Source organism: Electrophorus electricus, chromosome 20 (assembly GCF_041902795.1).
Source record: "Electrophorus electricus isolate QZ-2024a chromosome 20, ASM4190279v1, whole genome shotgun sequence".
NCBI classification, from domain to species: Eukaryota; Metazoa; Chordata; class Actinopteri; order Gymnotiformes; family Gymnotidae; genus Electrophorus; species Electrophorus electricus.
In genome coordinates, this window is record NC_137516.1 from 17,748,554 (window position 1) to 17,767,857 (window position 19,304).

At 42.7% G+C, this 19,304-nt stretch overlaps 1 protein-coding gene and 1 long non-coding RNA gene across 2 annotated transcripts in view; one reads left to right on the plus strand and one right to left on the minus strand.

Annotated features, from left to right (window-relative positions):
- Positions 1 to 12,586, minus strand: part of lamc1 (laminin, gamma 1) — a 45,641-nt gene extending 33,055 nt beyond the window's left edge. The window contains exon 1 of the mRNA XM_027011351.3: positions 11,877 to 12,586. Within this exon, the coding sequence (XP_026867152.2) occupies positions 11,877 to 12,249 (373 nt within the window). The 5' untranslated portion in view covers positions 12,250 to 12,586. The remainder of the gene's footprint in view (positions 1 to 11,876) is intronic.
- A 2,473-nt stretch (positions 12,587 to 15,059) lies between these two features.
- LOC113578223 (uncharacterized) lies at positions 15,060 to 19,283 on the plus strand. Its single transcript, XR_003410714.3, has 3 exons — positions 15,060 to 16,074; positions 16,248 to 16,728; positions 18,497 to 19,283. It is a non-coding gene; the product is annotated as an uncharacterized LOC113578223 (long non-coding RNA).
- Positions 19,284 to 19,304: the final 21 nt, after the last annotated feature.

Here is a 19,304-nt window from a genome sequence, read left to right on the forward strand (position 1 = left end):
GGGAACGCTGTAACATGCACTCTCTGTGTCGGCGCAGGAGTGTGCTACAGGAACATGCACGAGAAATGCATTAATAACAACCGACTCTAAAATCATAGTTATGTTGTTTCTTGCTTAGAAACATTTTGGGAAAAGGCATGTCTGTATTCAGCTTGACAACAAAATTTAGACCTCAGACAATCGTCAGAGCACAAATATGTCAAGTCTGACCTTTGAGAGGCACAATCACGCATGCCTGACAGCTTTGCTGTTACTGCAGTATGCGGTCCTTTAACAGATGAAAACGGATGATATTTTCTGTATTTACTGGCACTTTATTGGGGCTGAATAATTTTGACACATATGGCACAGTACATTTTCCTCCCACAATCATAACTACAGGCAAAAATAACACTGCTTTTATTAGAGCTCTCACACACACACAAACACACACACACACACACCTATTGCCCTCTGTCATGTTAGTGACTTCCTGTAGTGCCAGCAGCCCAGAGCAATAGGATGCTATTGCCAGATGTTCCTCTTCTATAAACTCCAGCGCTCCGTCAACACTTCGACACCACACTGTGATTTTGAGTATTTGAATACATATTCAAGTCTACACGTTTTTCCATTACAGAAAACCCTGCGGCAGGCTCGGCCCAAACGCCCACACCTGCTGGAGATTCCAGCTGCAGATACGAGGCCACATCTGTTGCCCATGTCACCCACCAGGGCGGCCATCTTCCTCCAACACCGGCACGACACAGACGAACAAGAACGAGCAGGATGTAACCGCTAACAATGGCTGACAAACAGGATGGGTTCTAGACGCCCTGTCAGACATCGGAAAGGCGCAAGAGCAGCAGTCTGACAGTCTTCATCACCAAGTCCAGAAACCATTATCTGACAGTTACAAGACCTTCGGGCTGCCAGGATGTCATCTTGGATGAGCTTCTCTCTTACATACAGTGCAAGACGACGACCTGCTGTTCATCATATGAGGACAAAGGACAGTAAAAGGAGGAGAAATGGGCTTTACTCAACACTGTTGACAAAAAAGATGACCTAAGAAAAGTTTTTAAAATGACAAGTTAGGGGTTAAAAAATACCGCATGGAAATGTTTTTGTGGGTGTCGGGTGTAACGCGGTGCTGAGCGGCTTGTGTCCCAGCAGGTGGAGTGAGAACGGGGCAACAGGAGAGTGCTCGCAGGCGTACCCCACCATTACACGGCCTTGTAATCCCACCCCAGTTCCGGCACTGCGGGAGCTCGAAGTGCTGTCTAAGAAGCACAGTACGAGGAAAGCGCACAAAACCTCCTCAACTCCAGCTGTGTAATTAGGACTTAAGGAGAGAGACTGTAGGTAATTTACAATCACTCCTTTCCAAATAGAAAAGAAAGAAAAAAACAAAACAAAACTGGGCTGTCGATGGATTATGAAGTGAATTGAAAGCACGATAAGGAGTTGTGCTCAATTCAAAGACCACCACAGGACTTGATTGTGCGAAAAAATGCTTTTGAACCATCTGCCATACTCACAATAAGAACTTCAAGGGCCTCCATTCGGTTGAGCAATTCCAGTAGTGAGAAAAAGGGCTCGGTTTATAGCTAAAGAAGTGAAAAGTCCATTGGAAACCACCAAAATGTGGAATATTGGCATGTGGATGTTGTCCCCTGTGCCCCGAGAGCACGGCGTGTCCCGGCCCCTCCCCGTCCTGAGAGCGAGGCGAATGTCCCCTATTCCTGAAGGCGTGGTGAGTTCTCCATGTGCCCTGAGAGCACGACGTGTTCCCCAGCCCACCATCCCTCCCCGTCCTGAGAGCGAGGCCCATGTCCCTCCGTGGTGACGTCTCCCTGTGTCCTGAGAGCCTGGCGTGTTTTAACATACATCCACCTAGTCAGCAGTTGCCTAACGAAATGTCACGGGTCAGACGAAGGTCAGTTCCCTGTCGAAACGTAACCATCAATGGGTGACCCAGAAGGAACCGAAGGTTTGGGTCTGTGCCTCAGGCTCCCTGCGGTCTGAGGGCATTTCCGATAATCATGGACACGGGGCAAGGCCGATAGCTACACACACATGAACATGTTACTAAACTGAGCCGAACCGTTCAGACATGCACACCGACCCTGAACGTTTCTAGACAGTCCTGGCCGCTGTGTGTGAGAACACAAATATCCAAAAGTACAAAGCCTGGATAATGTCCGAGAGAGCTCGCGTGCGAGACCAGAGCGGGTCGTAGTCTGGGGAATTCACAGCGAGAGGGCGTGTTGATGTTCCCATCATACTGCAAAAATACAAGCATCCATAACACACAAAAAAACCCCCCAAAAAACTGGAGAGATGACAAAATTCGCAAACTTCTTTTCTGCACTGCACATTGGTTTCTGCCCTTTTGTTGATATTGTGGATTCGTCCGACTACACGACCCAATTCTCCCAACACTGTCTGGGGTGCATATGTGAAAATGTCTATAGACTACTACACAGATGTCAGGCCAGAGTTACACATACATGGACACGTTACAAAACCAACATGGAGTACAACTCACACGGTTTACCCAAGTTTTCCTTTCTGAGGGATTAGATTACGACGCCCTGGTGACAGCATCCAGCAAATCTCCTCCGTGCCTTGCAATTAGCCCTCAACGGCAGGAATGTTGAGTTTCAACTTCAAAGTAAACACTGATGACTTGAGAGCAAACACAGGCAGTGTTTAAGCGGGCAAATTTTAGACACCTCCAGACTAAAGTCCGACTGATCAGCCTTGCTGTGTAACAGCAAAGAAAGATGGAGAGACTAAGTTCTAATTAGGAGAAACCTTTGGGCAGTGGAGGGTGGGTTCATGGGACAGACTCAGTGGGGACAAGGCAAAATGAAAGAACACAAGGAAAGTAAGAGAGAAAAAAAGAAGAGTGGGCGTATGTACGGACAGACGAGCAGGAATGACCAAACAAAAAGACTAATCCAGTGTCTGAATTACCCCTCCCCCATGAAAGGAAAGACAAAGGGGTTTTGTGGTGATCTGGAGTTTGGAGAGGGTGAGTGAGACTGAGAGGGAACTAGGACCCAAGCTCCAGATCTAAAGATAGGAAGCCTGATGTCTTCTCTCCCGCCACACACACACACACACACACACACACACACACACACACACACACACACACACACACACACACACACACACACACACACACACACACACATACACACACACACACACACACACACAGACTTCAAGAGAGGGCTGTAATTGAAGACATTACTAAAATGGTTAAATTTTCTTCTTCTTTAATAAGTGCTTTGTGAAGTTCCCTTTATCCATGTTGGATTTACACTCACGGAAAGAAGCACTTATCTGACTGACACAAATAGACCCAGAAAGGCGTATTTGTGGATTTAACAACAAAAGGCTTTCATTATTTCTTTAGACCAGTTAGTGAGATACCAACAAAACCTTTCACAAGTAGCTCTGCTGTGCAGCCTGAATAGATCAAAATACAGACGACTAACAGGGAAAAAGATTGTCCACATGTTCTGGTGCTCAATTTATCCTGAAATCTTATTAAGAATGTAAACTGCAGCTGGGAATTCTTAACAACTACTGGGACAGACACAACAGACTCAGTTCAAGACCATGGCCAAAAAAACAAAACAAAACAAAATCACCGATATCTACAGGGCGGTAGCACAAGCTCGCAAAGAAGTCTCCCCAAGACGTGTTTAAGGGTCGTTTCCTCTCGCTTAGAGACCACTGTGGCATCGTTCTCCTTCATTAACCACCACACCATTGGACTATTACGCTAAGCAGTGCCTGAAATAAGGGTGGGTTGGGAATCCTATTTACAGAGGTAGAAGCAATTTTGTAATCGGTCTGCTTCATTCATCTGACCACATTGATTCTTCTTGTGGAACTACCGTCATTCATGAAGACGCACAAACTGGTGTAGCGATCCGATTTAATAATCTATGTGTGTTTGTGTTTTGTTAATTACAGCCTTGTTACAACTACAATTTAGGTTTGCCTGAGTTCTACATGAACTACAAAAGGTTGAGAGTTTTAATGCCATGAGGTCTTTGTGTAATTTTAATCAGGTGTATGGCCAGGTATGTGCACCTTATACTTACGGTAACCCCTACAAGGCCCTCTATAACAATAATAACCCGACTCTCTCCACCTCTGTACCACAACTCAAACACGCAGCACCAGCTGGGAACCATGTCATTTCCTGCTCTACAGGAAAGTCATTATTAGCATGAGTTTGGACATTCGCAGAGCAAATGGCAAAGCGTGGCAATTACAGTGCGGGAGCTCCCTGACACGGTACACCCTGAACAGGTCTGAGCGCCACTGGTCACACAGGAATGTCTGAACAAACTGCAGTGTTTGCCTTGCTGTTACATGGGAAGAGATCACGTTTAGTCAAGGCGGACTAAAGGAAATGACTGCAGAGAATCCTATTACAGACACGGCTTGACTTCTTTCGGCTGCAGGAAGCCCCAGTAACCTTTGGCAAACTTAACAATGGGAAAGATATAAACTACTGTAAAAGCACTGTTAGGTTTTAAAAACCAAGAGCTCTTTAATCTTTGCAAAGACTAATAAGATAAGGAGACAGGAGTCTAAACTAATTTAATACAGGAATAGGTTAAATGGTGATAAGATATCACTTATATGCTTTTAGTAGTACGATCACATACAAACCAAATCTGAATTATCAGTAGATTAGAGAAACTTAGTTGAACACCCAATTTCTCTTACTCTCCAAGTCTCTATGTACTGAGAAACAGCATGCAAGTCAGGAAACTGTTTAAAAAAATCTGCTTTTAGTCAGTGAAAACAGTCCAAGGAAATTACAAAAGGTTACAAGTTTTACATACAAATGATCTCATAAAAACCAGGGGTAATATCACCACTCTAGTTCACGGTCTTTAGAAGTGAAGCAAATGGCAGCCAAGTTGAACAGTCAGAACCTCACCCTGATGCCTGATGTTGACCCGATACGCACTTAAACTGTAAAAGCTTATCTATAAACTAAGACTTCAGATTACAAAGAGAAAAGGCCGAATGAAAAGGAGCAAAGGAGTAAGGAAAACTAGTTAAGGAATCCCAGTGCTTGACACCACATTTTGGTCAGGTCAGATATGCAGAAGACAAAGGCAACCTCAGCTAAAAATTCCTGCTCATAGAAGATGTGGTTGGTCAGAGGTCACCTTCAACCACAAATCCTACCATTTAGACCACTGTCAATAAAGCCAAGTTAAGACAAGGCCAAGCTGTGGATCTGAGCTCAGGAAGCAGAGTCTGAATTCATGAACCAGATTGGGAGACATTCCAGACACACGTCTAGCTGTTTCTCGGTAAGGTTCTTTGTCAGGTGGGTGCTAGCCAAAATAGAAGTTACCATCATGATTGAAACCAGCCAAGAAAAACTGTCTAAAGAAAATAGTCTAAAAACTGATCACAACACCTGGTATGTTTATGCCATCCACTCTTATTTCAGGACAGAGAAAAAATTAGACAAAATCTCTTCTCCAAGTGGAAAGCATGTAAAATATATGGATTATTGTGAACTGAACTGGGGAATCAAATTGCTGGTGGTTTATTTCCTATTCTGTCAGCAAGGGATAGTTTGTTGGACTATGCGCTTTGCTCATAATAAAGGAAACTATACAGTGAAGTATTTATTGACCATTTGTTCATGGTTCGATGGAAGGAACAGTACCCACTAGGTTTCTTACAGTGGGTCTACTTCCAATATATGGCAAGCATTTGGCAAATGCTCCTGTCCGTACATTTTTCATCATGACAGTATTTGCACTCCTTGGGAATGGAAGCTACGACCTTGGTGTTACCAGCACCTTGCTCTACCTGTGTTTCCATTCTCTAAGGGAATCAAAACTGCCTAACGAGTTAACTAGAGAAGGCCTAGCAGATTACTAGATGTGAAGAAACTCTAAAAACGTACACGCAAGACTTTCAAATTCAGATAGGGCAAAGAACACTGCTTGAATTAACATCACACAGTACACTGGTACTGAAAAAATGGTCTTACACTAGCATTTTGGGAAAAAATAAGAATACTTTTATTTTGCAACTGGCTATCTAATCTGGCTCTTTCAACACAATGTTGACAATGGCGACATTGCTAGAGGTGTGTGCGCCGCTGTGGAAATCAACCATGACCGAGCTTGTAATATGAGCCCAGCCAGCGCGAAGCAAGTCAGAGCAATAGCAGAGAGCTCAGAGCATTTTCATTTTGTTCAGAGACATGAAGAGATGGCGGCAGCTTCAGTAACACCTCAATGACAAAGAGGGGACATGAAGCAGAACATGGAGACAGTTCATCAAAAAAAAAAAAAAAGGACAAAAGGCTCCTAAACACTGCAGCACATCTGCTTTAGTGTCTCGCAAAGGAAGGCACCACGTAAAACCTGACCAAACATCTGTCGGATAAACATCCCAACCTTTTCACGGAATTCAAAGACGGACAAGTGATGGTTGACACTCCACTGTTATGTCCACGAAAGAAATATGGAAAAGCTTCACCACAGTAGTAATGTACATATTCATACATAGCCTACATGTACGTGTAGTGCTGAAAGTGTTGTTCATAGCCCTATTTGGGCAGGACTGAATTTATACAGTTCTGGGCCAATTTCTTCTTTTCCCAGTGCTTCTCTGGGATTTTATTTACTTCTGGATCAGCCATGCCAGAGTTTTTCCTCCCTCTCCCCCTGAGAACAGGCAGATTTGTCACCCAACAGGTAGTTTTTCACCCAACTTGGCGCTCAGCTCATGATTTCAGTCGAGTCCGGATATGACATCCATGGTTTTCCCAGATACTTGTCGCCTCATTTTGAGGAGAAAAATAAAAAGATTTTGACCACTGCTACGAGCAGTGTTTAGTCTTCTAGCATGCACATTAGAACATTTCTGTTAACACACTATAGATATCAGAATCTCTGTCAGTGTGTGGGTGGAAAGTAAAAACATTATGTCATGGTACTGTTTCAGTATCAGTATCGAAATTCATGATTTGGTATCGATATTGAAAAACAAAAAATGTTAGTATCGTGACAAACGCAGCTTGAATACGCTCCATTATTGCATTCAGCCGATGTACACCTATAGCCCTTGAATTCCAGAAACACTCAATTTTCAACTACAATGCTGTGAGGCCCCCATGGCATCCTAGGCACTCTAAACGTGGGTGTTATCGTTACTGCCTGCGGGAGGGTATTTCCTCATATGAAGCAGATGAAACTCACTCATCCATGCCACAGAGGAATAAGTTGTTGGAGACAAAAAAAAAAAAAAAAAAAAAAAAAAGAACATATGCATAGTGGTGAGCTGCCTTTGTTGTGGACATGCTCATCTTGGTGGGTCCTCTGTTTATATGTAGAAACAGCTGTATTTGGACACCGACAGCATGAAGAAGAGCAAAGGGTCCAGTTTCACACCTCAAGACCAGGCTGTTCCTCTTTGAAGCTTTTGAAGGGTTGATTGGTGGAAAATAACAGGGGAAAAACATCTGACACTACATACGGTCTCAAGCCAAAACAGCAAGAGGTTTAAAACAGAGACGCGCGAGTGAGTTACAGAGCATGCTACACTTAATGGCTGTTGAATGCATGACATGCAGAACATGCAACATGCTTCAGATACTGAAAGACATAATTTGGCCAAAATTCAGAACAAGCATTTCCTTGGCAAATCCTGATGCTATATTCTCTGCCGCTTGCAAGTCATAAAAATGTAGTGGATATATTTCGACAAGTGCGTTGTACTGGGTTTCAGGGGAACTCCCTGACCCTCAGCAATTGTGATGTCAGTTTATTTTGGCAATTCCAAGGTTACAGTGAAGTGGTGTGCACGCATGGCATGGGTTCAACCACCTGCATCAAGACACCAACCTTGGAATTACCACTTCACTTTAGCATAAACAGGTCTTAAAGATGTAAACTGATGTAAGCACTGAAAACTGATCTAATGGTCATGTACAGTTCTTCCTTGAAAATGACTTCAGCTGCTCCACTGACCAGATATTAGTCTGAGGAGAAATTAACTACTTGAATGATGCACCATAAGCTGTCTGAAATGTGCCTTAATCATGCTCCATTTTCAACATTTCTGATAAGATAACGTGGGCGAGGATTGGGTGGTAAAGTTGTCAATAACCTGCTCATTTATCACAAACTAGAGGAAAATCCCTCTCTTTCCATGTTTGAGATATATGACAGTTTGTGCTTTTCATTTTTTCCCTTTCCCCTCCTTTTGTCTTCTGTCATGACTTTTAAAGGAAGTATTCAACCATACAGACCAGGATCAGTGACCTACAGTGGCTTTACCCCCAGGAGATGAAGGACCAGGTTGATCTGGTCCACCTTGGGTGGTCAGATCCTCCAGTCCTACCCCCGGCAACAGTTGACAAAGCCACCAATGGTCTTAATCACTTTCATCACTACCCTCTTTTAAAGACAAAAGAGCCAAGCAATATAACGGCTACAAAGCTTATATTTGGTAGCAATCAGTGGGAAATCACCACACTTTATATTTCACCTTTTAGGATATTTCTGTGTTTTCTGTTCGTGCCAAATCATGCACCAACAGGCACCAGTACAGTGGTACAACAGTACAGTGTCTTTTGCTTGTTTCCCATGATAAGATCATACCTCTCAGAGAAAAACCATCAGGTTCTAACCAGATAACTTGCTCCGAAACTCTCTCAACCTGAGATTGGTATAATTTGGTGCAGATGGTTCCCCTTCAGAATTGACAAGGTTTTTGAGTGAGTTTAGGGCAGAATAAAAGGCCCATGAGGGATGAGAAGGACCCGAGGGCCCCCCCCAGAAAGTGTGCTCCTGGCTTTCCCACAATACTCAGCTTGTCCTTGTGCTCACACTCATACAGCGAGGGAGAAGGGGGTAGCGGAGACGCTCAAGTGAACAGGAAGAGAGGCCGCTTCCCAAACACTTGGTTCTTGTCAAGTACACTAGGGACACTTTTTGTAAAAAATACTGTATTCTTCCAGAAAAAACAACCCCCCTCCACAAAAACGGATGTGTACACTTCCCATTGGAAGTGAGCATGAGCAGGGACACATGGACAGCTTTCCAAGGGGCATAAAGGAATGCCAGAAATGTTCCCAGATTTAAATAATTTTAAAGCAGAAGTACAGCTGGAACCTTCCCATTCAAGTGAATACGCATCTGTTAACCAGACAGATGTACAACATCTAAAATACAGCTGCCATCATCACTGCTCAAGTACCGCTGGAATAGCAAGAAGCCAGTGGGACAGGAGAGCTTCCTCCGGCTTTAGTGTGGACCTCAATCCTTCAGGGTATTAACTGACATTTAATGAAAAAAAATAATACAGTTTAAAGACTGCAGATAGCAGTTATCGATTGGCAAACACTTCTTTTCCTCCTTTTTAGTGGAAGCAGAAATACAGCAGCATGAGTCAGAATGAGTCACGGTCTCCTGTAGTAGGGCAAGTTAATGAAAGATATGCCACTGTGATTTATCTGAGCAGCAGGATGGAGCAGTATGCTCTGGTATTCCCTGTTCATGCACCAAAAAAAAAAAAAAAAAAAGACTGGCAGAAGCAGGTTATCTGAAATCCAGATCCACACATAGTACCGTAGGGGAAGAATAAGACATAGCAGGAACACGTTTGTTTTAAAATAGGATTAGCCATCAAAACCTAGCAGGTCTTCTTTCAAGGTCCATACTAAAACTAAACAGGTTTTTCAATGTGGAAATCATTAACTGCTCAGTTATACTCCCAACTTAATTAATATATAAACATTTAGGTCTTTGAGCTGCTTTCCCAGAGCTGGTCTCTCATGGGAATTGTACAATTAAAATTTCTTTTCAGCCTAATGTAAATTATGTTCAGAAAACTGGTTCAGTAAAAAAAAAAAAGTTCAGAATGATTTAAGGATGTTCAACCTTTGGTCTAGAAACAATATTTAAAAAAAGTAAAAAATCCCCAGTATGACGCATGTGTGTACATGGAGTGCAAACCTTCCTGCATTTGTTCCCCTGTGTGTGTCTATTTGAAAAGCTCTACTACTTCCTACAGAATGCTCTCTCCTTATCTGTCTGCCTGCTAAATGAAGCTTCATCTCTGGTCCTCAGGGAAAAGCTCAGTGGAAGTGTCATGTCAGGACTTGTCTGTATCCTGCCCAAACTAGGCAGAATGGAGATAAAAGTCATCAAAAGCAGTTTACAGAAATAAGAGCTTAGGCAGAGAGATGCAGACGTTCTGTGGAGTCCCACCGACAGAGGTTCACAAAGAGCATCCTAACCATAAAGAAAAACCCCACAATCATTATGAAGACATTTCTGCTTCACTTCCCATGAAGTACAAAACAGTATTTGTTCTTTTTTTGCGTGCGTTTGTGCCTGTGTGTGTGAGATTTGACTACTTACTCTCATTATTAGCAACAATCAAACTCAACAGTAATTACAGGTTGAATTCCTTAAAAATTTGAGTCATGGCAATCTCAGCTAACAACCATCACTGATCACCTTTATAGATCAGCTTGTTGATGGCTGGCTGTGATCACCCTTATCAATCTTGCGCCCCCTCAGCACTATGCGTTATGGAAAATATCAGTTAGACTTGATATGTTGCATGTGTGTGAAAAGCACGTACCCTCGACAATAATAATTATTTAAAAGTTTGTAAAACCATAGATGCAACAGATGGTGCAGGGAAAATATTTTCTGTTCAAGTGGATCCAACACAAAGAAGACAAGATAAAACAGCAAAAATAAATAAATTAAACTAAAATTAAAAAAACAAAAACAAAACCAAACATTTTTACCAGGTCCAGAATTCTCTCAAACTGTGCCATGTCATTTTGCTTAGGGTGTTAGAAATTCAGGGGATGACATAATACAGTTTAATCCCAGGATCTCAGGCCAGCAGAGAAGAGGAAACCAGAGAGGCCTCACTAAGCCAAGCGCTGTGTTACTAGCAGTCCCCTTCCATCAAGGTTACATTAGTAATTAATAAGAATGCAATTATCACTTTAAATATATTTCTTGGAAAAAAAATTGTACTATATACACACCTCAGCGATATGCTCCACTGTGCTGTGTAACTATGAGGACTATAAATTCCTGTGAAAATGATAAAGATCCATAACACTGGAAAATAACGTCTCTTCTAGTTAGCAACTGATATGAGCAGTGCAATGCAAAATACATGTCTAAAGCTTTGCGCAGTTAAATGCATTTAAATGCAGAATTAATCTGTTACAGAAAGATACTGCTTCTCTGTTGATTCAACTTGGTCATTCACTAAACTAATCTTAGTTTAATGGACGTGTAAATAATTAACTACGTTTACAAAAAGGCCAAGTTTAAAAAAAAAGACTTTATACGTACACCCTGAAAACTAAAACTTTGCGATAGCTCAAAAATGAGCCTTGGGAATAATACGCTAAGGCAGTTTCTTCCGGCAATGAAGTGGCCGCTTTGCCTCCTCTCGGAGCCCAAACGTTTTCTCCGTGTCGGCGCTTGTCGGGTCAGTGGTCGCATCTGTAATCTACATACTACCTGTTAATGATCACAGGGTGCAAAACTGCTGACTAGGGCCACAAGACCGCTGAGCGAGTTTTATGGCTCAGAAGCCCGGCCAGCTATACTAAAAAAGAGATAAATCCCCTCGTGTTACAACAAATCGCTTGGACAAACGTTGACTTTTTTTTCAATAAACAAATAGGCTACAGCTCCGTGATGCAAGTCAAATAAGCAACTTCTATTTTGTTGGAGGTTCAACACCTTTCCACTTTTATATGCACTTAAAATACACTGGTTCGGATTACGTGGTGCACATTAATTACGACGAGAAAACATTCCCAGCGAAAGCGAGCTGCTTACCCAGATGCAGTGTTAGATTGATGGCGCTGGGATACTGAATGCCCGCCAGCATCGTCTGGCTTTGCCACCAGGTGGTATCGGCCTGGTTATTGTAGTCGGTGAGATAGGCGGCGCCGTGTTGCTGTCTGGGGTCCCGGGCATCGCAAATGTGGCACGACTTGGTGACGCCCGTGACGCCGGTCTGCACGCAGTACTCCTCGGGCGGCGAGCCGCAGGTGTTGGTGGCCGCCACGGTCACGTTGAACGCGGCGTTGACGAACTCGGGCATGCAGCGCTGGGGCCGGCGCGCCTCGTCCGCGCACTCGTCCATGGCCCCGCGGCTGCGTGTCACCCAGAGGGTCCCTAAACTCAGGAGAAGAGCGAGACAGCGCATGCTGGTGTCCGTCCTTTTTTTTTTTTTTGCGCGGCTCCAAAAACCTTCACGCAACGCGTTTCCTCTGGAGCCGATCCCCCCCACGCACCCTCCTCCGAGCTGCTACCGTGTGCGCGAATAAACGAGCAAACTCATGCGGGACTTCTCGGCGCTGCTCGGTCCTTCAACACCGCCTTCTTGAGCTTCTCCCGCTCCGGGCGCACTGCTGTCTAACTTCTTGCCTTGCGAGGTTGCGCTCGATCATCGGCTTGCGACCACCGCCATGGAAAAAGTTCGGAAGGGAAAGACCGACATCCGCTCAGAATACACCCCAGACGGCCAGTGCGCAGGTCAAAGGGAAAAAAAGGTGGGTGGGACAGCAGTGGGAGGGGCTAGCGGGGGAGGGGGCGTGTCTATTTCACAGAGAGCTACAGCAGTGGGAGGGGCCAGTTGGGGGGGAGTGGGCGTGTCCCTAGCGCCCTCCATCAGCTCCAGCTCTCTCCAGCCCATAACTTCGTAGAGCAGCGTTAGACCTTCATCTGAACGAAGCTCGCCACCTTTTAAAAAAGCAAACCAGCACACGGCGAAACCGGTTACAAATGTGTCGAATAATAACGATTACAAAAAGAAATGCCATCTTCGGATTCATAAGCCCGCCTATTTTTCTCTACTTGGAAAAGCAAAAGTACTTTAAAAAATAATAATAATAATGCCGCACATACCAATTTTGTGCACACGTTGGGCATCCGGTTCTTTAGTGAAACTACCTTTTCCTGACAGCAGTTTAGGGGTTTAAGTTCTACTAACGAAGTAGCAGTAGCCATGAGACAAATCAAACCAAATGGTGCTTGGGTGAATTTCCAGTTACCTACTATGAATAACCAGACGCAGATAGTTGCATGCTCTGAGGCCAAAGAGCAAGGTTAAATATACTCTTACCAACAAGCAGGTCTCAGGAAACCAAGAATAGCAGCATGAATGTTAACAGTTTATAGCTCAAGAGTCTTGCATTACCATGTCAGAGCCTAACTTGTACCAGCACACTGTACCTAAATCATGAACTCTCATCACTATTCTGACGAAAGCGACTCATAAGGCTATTTTAAATTACTGAGCCGTTCTACTGGCAAGGTTGCCACGTGAACATGAACAAATGTAACTTTCTTTACAACACTTTAAGTTTAGTCTTCATGTAGATTGTTGTAACTACAGCTCAAACTCTAAATTCCTCACCTCTGTGTAAACACCCTCAAAGGTTTTGTTCGACTGCTCAAATAACATTAGGGTCATTTAGTTCAGAGTGGCCATTTTATGTAATTTATGAGTCACAGGCCAGCTGTCTGCCTTATTTTCCATCTTTCCCCACATTATGTTGTACTACATTACAAGCAAAAGGAGTTTGCATGTTGATTAATTTAACAGAGAGTTGCAATATTACATCATCTCTAAGTCTCAACGTACTGTCAACGTTTATATACTAGAATACTGTACATTTTACAGTGGATACTACTGCACTGCACTGTAAGCCCCTAAAAAGCAACAAGGAGACATCAGAAACACAAGACTATGGTGAAAGGTATTCTGACAGATATGTTGTCAGTTACAAGGCATATCACATAAGAGACTGATATTGCTTCAGAACACAGATGTTTTAGCCATTGGCCAGTTTCTAATCTGAAAGAAAGTGAGTAATTCAAGCTTATTCATGACGAATTGTTATCTTTGAGAGTCACATTCTAGGATAACACGTCAATTAAAATTCCATTAAAGATCGAATTATTCAGGGGCGAACAATGCCATTTTAACTGATCAAAGGCCCAAGTGTAACCAATGCAATCAGTCAGTTTTCTATAAAATTAAATCAATCATTTAGGACTAAGCCTAAGAGACTTATCAGATCAGCATTATGGCACCTTTCGTTACAGCATGTAGAATAACCCTATGAGGTCAACGCCACACTCACAAGATTCAAGCATGACCTAAAGGAGTAAAAGCCAGAAGCATTGCCCAATCTCTCCACGCCACCTCTTATCTCTCTATACACAAACCACAAGCACAGCGCCCTGTCCTGTGAGATCACCTAGCATTACACTGTTCTATCAATCAGCCCTTTGGTTTCAGCAGGTCTAGTGCTATGGCACAGAGTGCTTCATTTATCCCCAGGTGTCAAGAAGAGCTCTGCTTGTCAACACTCAGTTCGCTACTCATTCCATGTATCCTGTGGAACAGGCCCGTGCACTCTGCATGCACAGACTTGCCCCAAATGCGCATTGTCTCAAATCCTTTCCCTCAGGAACTTTAAGCATTCAGCACCAATTGTTCCTTAAGGGGCTCTCTGATGCTTTAAGATGCAGGAGATATGTACTCTGCGATCCCCAGAATCTGCCTCAAGGGTATAGACTTTGTTCTCTCTAGATGTTCCTGTATAGCCTGAATTTGTTGGTTGTCCCATCAGACTGTCAGATTAGCAGACTACAAAATGATGATTAGGTCAATATAGGATTACTGATGACAATGATGGGGGGGAGGGTGACTAAGAAAAAAAGGCAAAGGAAGTATGGTTCCCATTTTTAAAAAGTTAATCAGAGATTTTAATAACTATTACATAGTCATCCATGATCCATAATAACCAATGAGGAGTGTTACCCAACTAAGTCACCAACCCAATGGCTAAAATACCACCTCCTTAAATGCAGTCCACTTGTAAGCACAGGAAAAGTTGCTAAAAGAAAACATACACTCTCATCAGGCACATGTATAAATAACCTTGCTAAATATAATTGGAACCTGATTAAATTCCAGCTCTGTGTTCCAGTAAGACCAAAGCAGAACTTTCTAGTCACAAGTATGGAGGTGGATGTGTGATAATGCTGTAGTGTTTCTTTTCCTCAGGCCAAGCGTTCTTTTGAAGATCGCTTGCTGTACGTGCTCTAGAAACTTTCTAGACGTCTAGAGCAAACAAAACAAAACAAAAAGATCACCACTGGATTAGCCATTATCCAAATGATTCCTGCAATTTGAAAACATTGCTCCAAATACATGGAAAAATATATATATATGAGTACAAAGTAGATGAACAGTGCTTCCATCTCATGACGTTTGGCTTTTTCTTGGCAGTGGCAAGGTTCACAAAACAGTGCTGGCTTTCCCAAAAGGGTTTGTAAAACAAATAACGTCGCGATGCGCCCTCTAGTGGCGATCACTCGAAGGCGAATTTGTTTCGAAGGATAAAAGAACATTTCAGACTGGCAAAAAAATACTGCAAATCTTTTATCGATTAAAATAAATAAATAAATAACCAGATAGATAAATGCTCATTTTAGAGGATTAGCGGTAGCCGTACGTTTGGTCTGACGCCTGCCATGAACACATTTGAGAAAACCAACGTTCGCTTGCTGGGTAAAAGTGAAGTAGGCGAATTATTTAGCGCGCATATTCGCGCGCTGAAGAGAAAAACCGTTATTTTTGACCAGATAACAGTTGTTAGCCACTTAGCTAACAGGGGTCTGGATAACGGTCTTTAGTCACACCGGCTCAAATATCTGGTGACAAATAATGGCGACATGGTTTCCGCACGATTACTACCGAGAGGATACAGTCAGGAAAACTGAATATGACAGGCATGAAAAGGATTTGACATGTGTGGAGGGAAATGTTCCACTAGAGAAAACGTCTGACCACCACAACAGTGAAAAGAGTCCTGAGACGACCAACTCCATGGGAGCAGAGCCAAAAGATTGCACAGAAGAGGCTAAGACGTTACCCCAAATTCATATCTCAAACAAATCACTCACGAATAAAGACAAAATCTCCCTCTTCTGCGATGAGATAATCGGGACGTGTACGGTATGTTTAGCAAGGTTAGGCTAGGCTAGATAAGTTAAATTAGCTAGCTAGACCTAGCCATGTTGCAGATAGCTAGTTTGGACACTTGGTTAGCTAACGTAGCTTAGCAAGCTAGTAATTAGTTAATGGCTAAGATAGCTAGTTACAATGCTAATTATGTTCATGTGTATTAGGCCGAAGAAGCAGAGGAAGCGATTGCCTTGTTTATCATTAAGAAAATCGCCAACAAAAGGTCATGGACTGCGATCTGGAAGACTGCCCCCGAGGTCCTGTTGGAGAATTGTGACACTGGGGATTTGCCATTTATAGGTGTATTTGTACGGGTATACATGCTGACACACAACAGAGATCAGAGATTGAAGCCCTCTCAGTGTGAGCTGTGAGATGCTAGTTAATGAATTGATAAACGCTACAGTATTATAGCTATGTATTTGTCTTTGTCTCAGGTAAATGTTGCACCATTTGATGGAAAATCCCTGCCACTTCGTGTCAGTGTCTGTGGCAGAACCGTTTTCCGCAAACATTGCTACTCTGCCAAGAAAGTTGGTGGAATGTGTCTTGAAGGAAAATGATTACTCGGTTCCAATCTTAGATGTGTATCCTATCGAAGGGTTGGGCCCCGAGGTAGACAGCTGAGGCCCTGGAACACATTAGGTGAGCACATACACTCACCAGCATCTTAATGAGATGTAGCTATACAGTTACACTGAATAGCCACTTTATTAGAGACGCCTCTTTTTTCTTCTTCTTTTTTCTTTTTTTAAACAATTGGAGCTTCCCTGTATAGAAATGAGACATGAGACCCTGGAGAGCAGCATAAAATCATGTAATGCAGTTTTCTGTGTATGAAGTGCAGTGTGAATCCATATTGCAATGAGAAAATGTAATGATAAGGGCAACTTTGAACAAGGCTTGGTCATTGGTGCTAGACTAGCCAGAGCAAGTATTTCAATAACTGCCAACCTTGGTTGATTTTCTCTTGAAACTGTTGATAGCATACAGAGAATCATGTGATTGAGGAAAAACATCCAGTGAAAGGGGATCCTGTGGATGTGAATAACTAATCAGCAAAAGGGGGCAGAGGATGATGTCAAAAATCTGATATAACAGGCAGTGCATAAAACGCTTCATTCCTTAGCATGGATAGGCTAGAACAGTAGCCAGTCAGTTTGAGTGCCATTGCTGTCTAGGGAGACAGAAAAGCAAGACTCAAGTGGGCAAAAGACCACAAAAAACCGGATCACTCAGCAGTGGAAAAATACCACCTGGTCAGATTAATCTGGATTTTTTTTACACCATGGTGATGGGAGGGTCAGAATTGGTGCAAGCAGCATGTATCAATGAGCCCTTCCTGTAAGGTGTCAGCAATTCAGATTGGTAGAAATGGAGAAATGGTGTTGGGAATGTTTTCTTGGCACAGCCTGCTTCCTCTTGATGTCTGGATGGACATTTGTACAATAGAGGCTGACCAAGTTTTGTTTACCCTATGGCACAAGGGTTGTATAGTCATGAATTGGTTTCAAGAGTATGACGAGTTTTCCTTGCTTCCCTGGCCTTCACAGTCCCCAGATTGTAATCCTATAGAATAGATTGGGCTGTACATGTCAGTACCTCCATCTGTTTTGCAGCAACTGTGAGAATCTATCCTGTCCATATGGGCCAAGATTCCTGCAATAAAATTTCAACACCTAATGGAGTCAATGCCACAATGAATTGCTGAAGGCCAAAGGAAGTCCCAACGGGCTACTAGACTGATGACTAATAAAGTGGCCACTCAGTGTCTATAAGCTCCTCCTCCTCCTCCCCCCCCCCAAAAAAAATAAATAAAAATAAATTTAGAATAACATAATAGTTATGATATATAATCACTGCTTAGAAACTTAGTTATATGATGTTTGTATGGTGTGTTGTCTAGGGTGCTGTATGAAATCTCCCACTCCCTTTATCTGTAATGTGTGAGTTTTTAGAAAGGTGCATGAGATTATTATTATTATTATTATTATTATTATTAATCCAGACTCCTGCACAAATTCAGTTAAGTCTAATTTAGTGCTTTTAAGAACACAAATTGGCCTTTATTTGTCAAGGATAAACAAAGATTCAAGTGTTTGGAATAGTGTATAGACTACTCCATGTCATATGACACTGAAATGAGTTTACTCCTAACCTGCATTCAGCAGTCCTTTTTAACATGTAATGTATTCATATTTAGCCTCATATAGACCATTAATATTAAGCAGGACTTAATTTCTGCAAGTGTTGACCAAGCAGCACACACAATGGTTGTATGAAATTGTATATTAGAATACCTGTCATCAATTTCTACAGAAACTATAATCCTGTAAATGAACAGGATTGGTTATGTGTCTTGGTTTTCTTTCGAAATGAAATGATACTAAATATGAATTTTTTTTAACTTAAGGTGTTCTTCTGACACTCCAGATGTGTTTTCAGTGATGTCCCCATTGCCACTCTTCTGCTCCAGATAAAAAGAATTCCCTTCAGACACTGTCATACAGCAACATGAGTCACTGGAAGGAGCTCTGGAGTCGGGTTTTTCTGGAGACACCGTGGTTATCTTCCCTGGGGAATACCAGGCCAACAGCCTGGCCTCACTCAGTGATGACATCCTCATCAAGGGTCAAGATCATGCCCTTTGAGTGTTATTTTTATCAGATCCTTCTGGGCCCTGTTTCTCAATAGCATCATAGTGTTGAGAACATCTTAAAAGAGAATATTCAGTGTAATATTTGCAATTCCAAGATGATCTTTGTGTTACAATTCTTTTGGGACATCCAGCCCTGTTATGTTTCATGACATTCAGCCATTTACAGATCATCATGTAATCCTACCATATATTTTTCATAATTCTCAGCCCTTGTGGCTTATAACACAGTATACTGACATGTGATGTGCTGACAGGGTGTCTTCCAAATCACCACCCTTATCAGGATCTGGAAAGAGGCAAGAGGTGGTGATCAGCTCAGACCCCTCCCATGACAACTTTGTGGCCTCTAAGGGGTCACAGGTGACTCTGCAGGACCTAACACTGGTCTAGAGGAGAACTTGGGATGGCATTGTGGTGGTGGAATGAGTTGACATGATTTTGCAAAACTGCTAAAGTGTGAAGACAAAGGGGTGTGTGCACAATCCCTGGAGCTCAGGTACAGTAGGACCCTAGTTAATTTCTGTCTCATTCATTCATATTCACACACACACTTATTTTTATA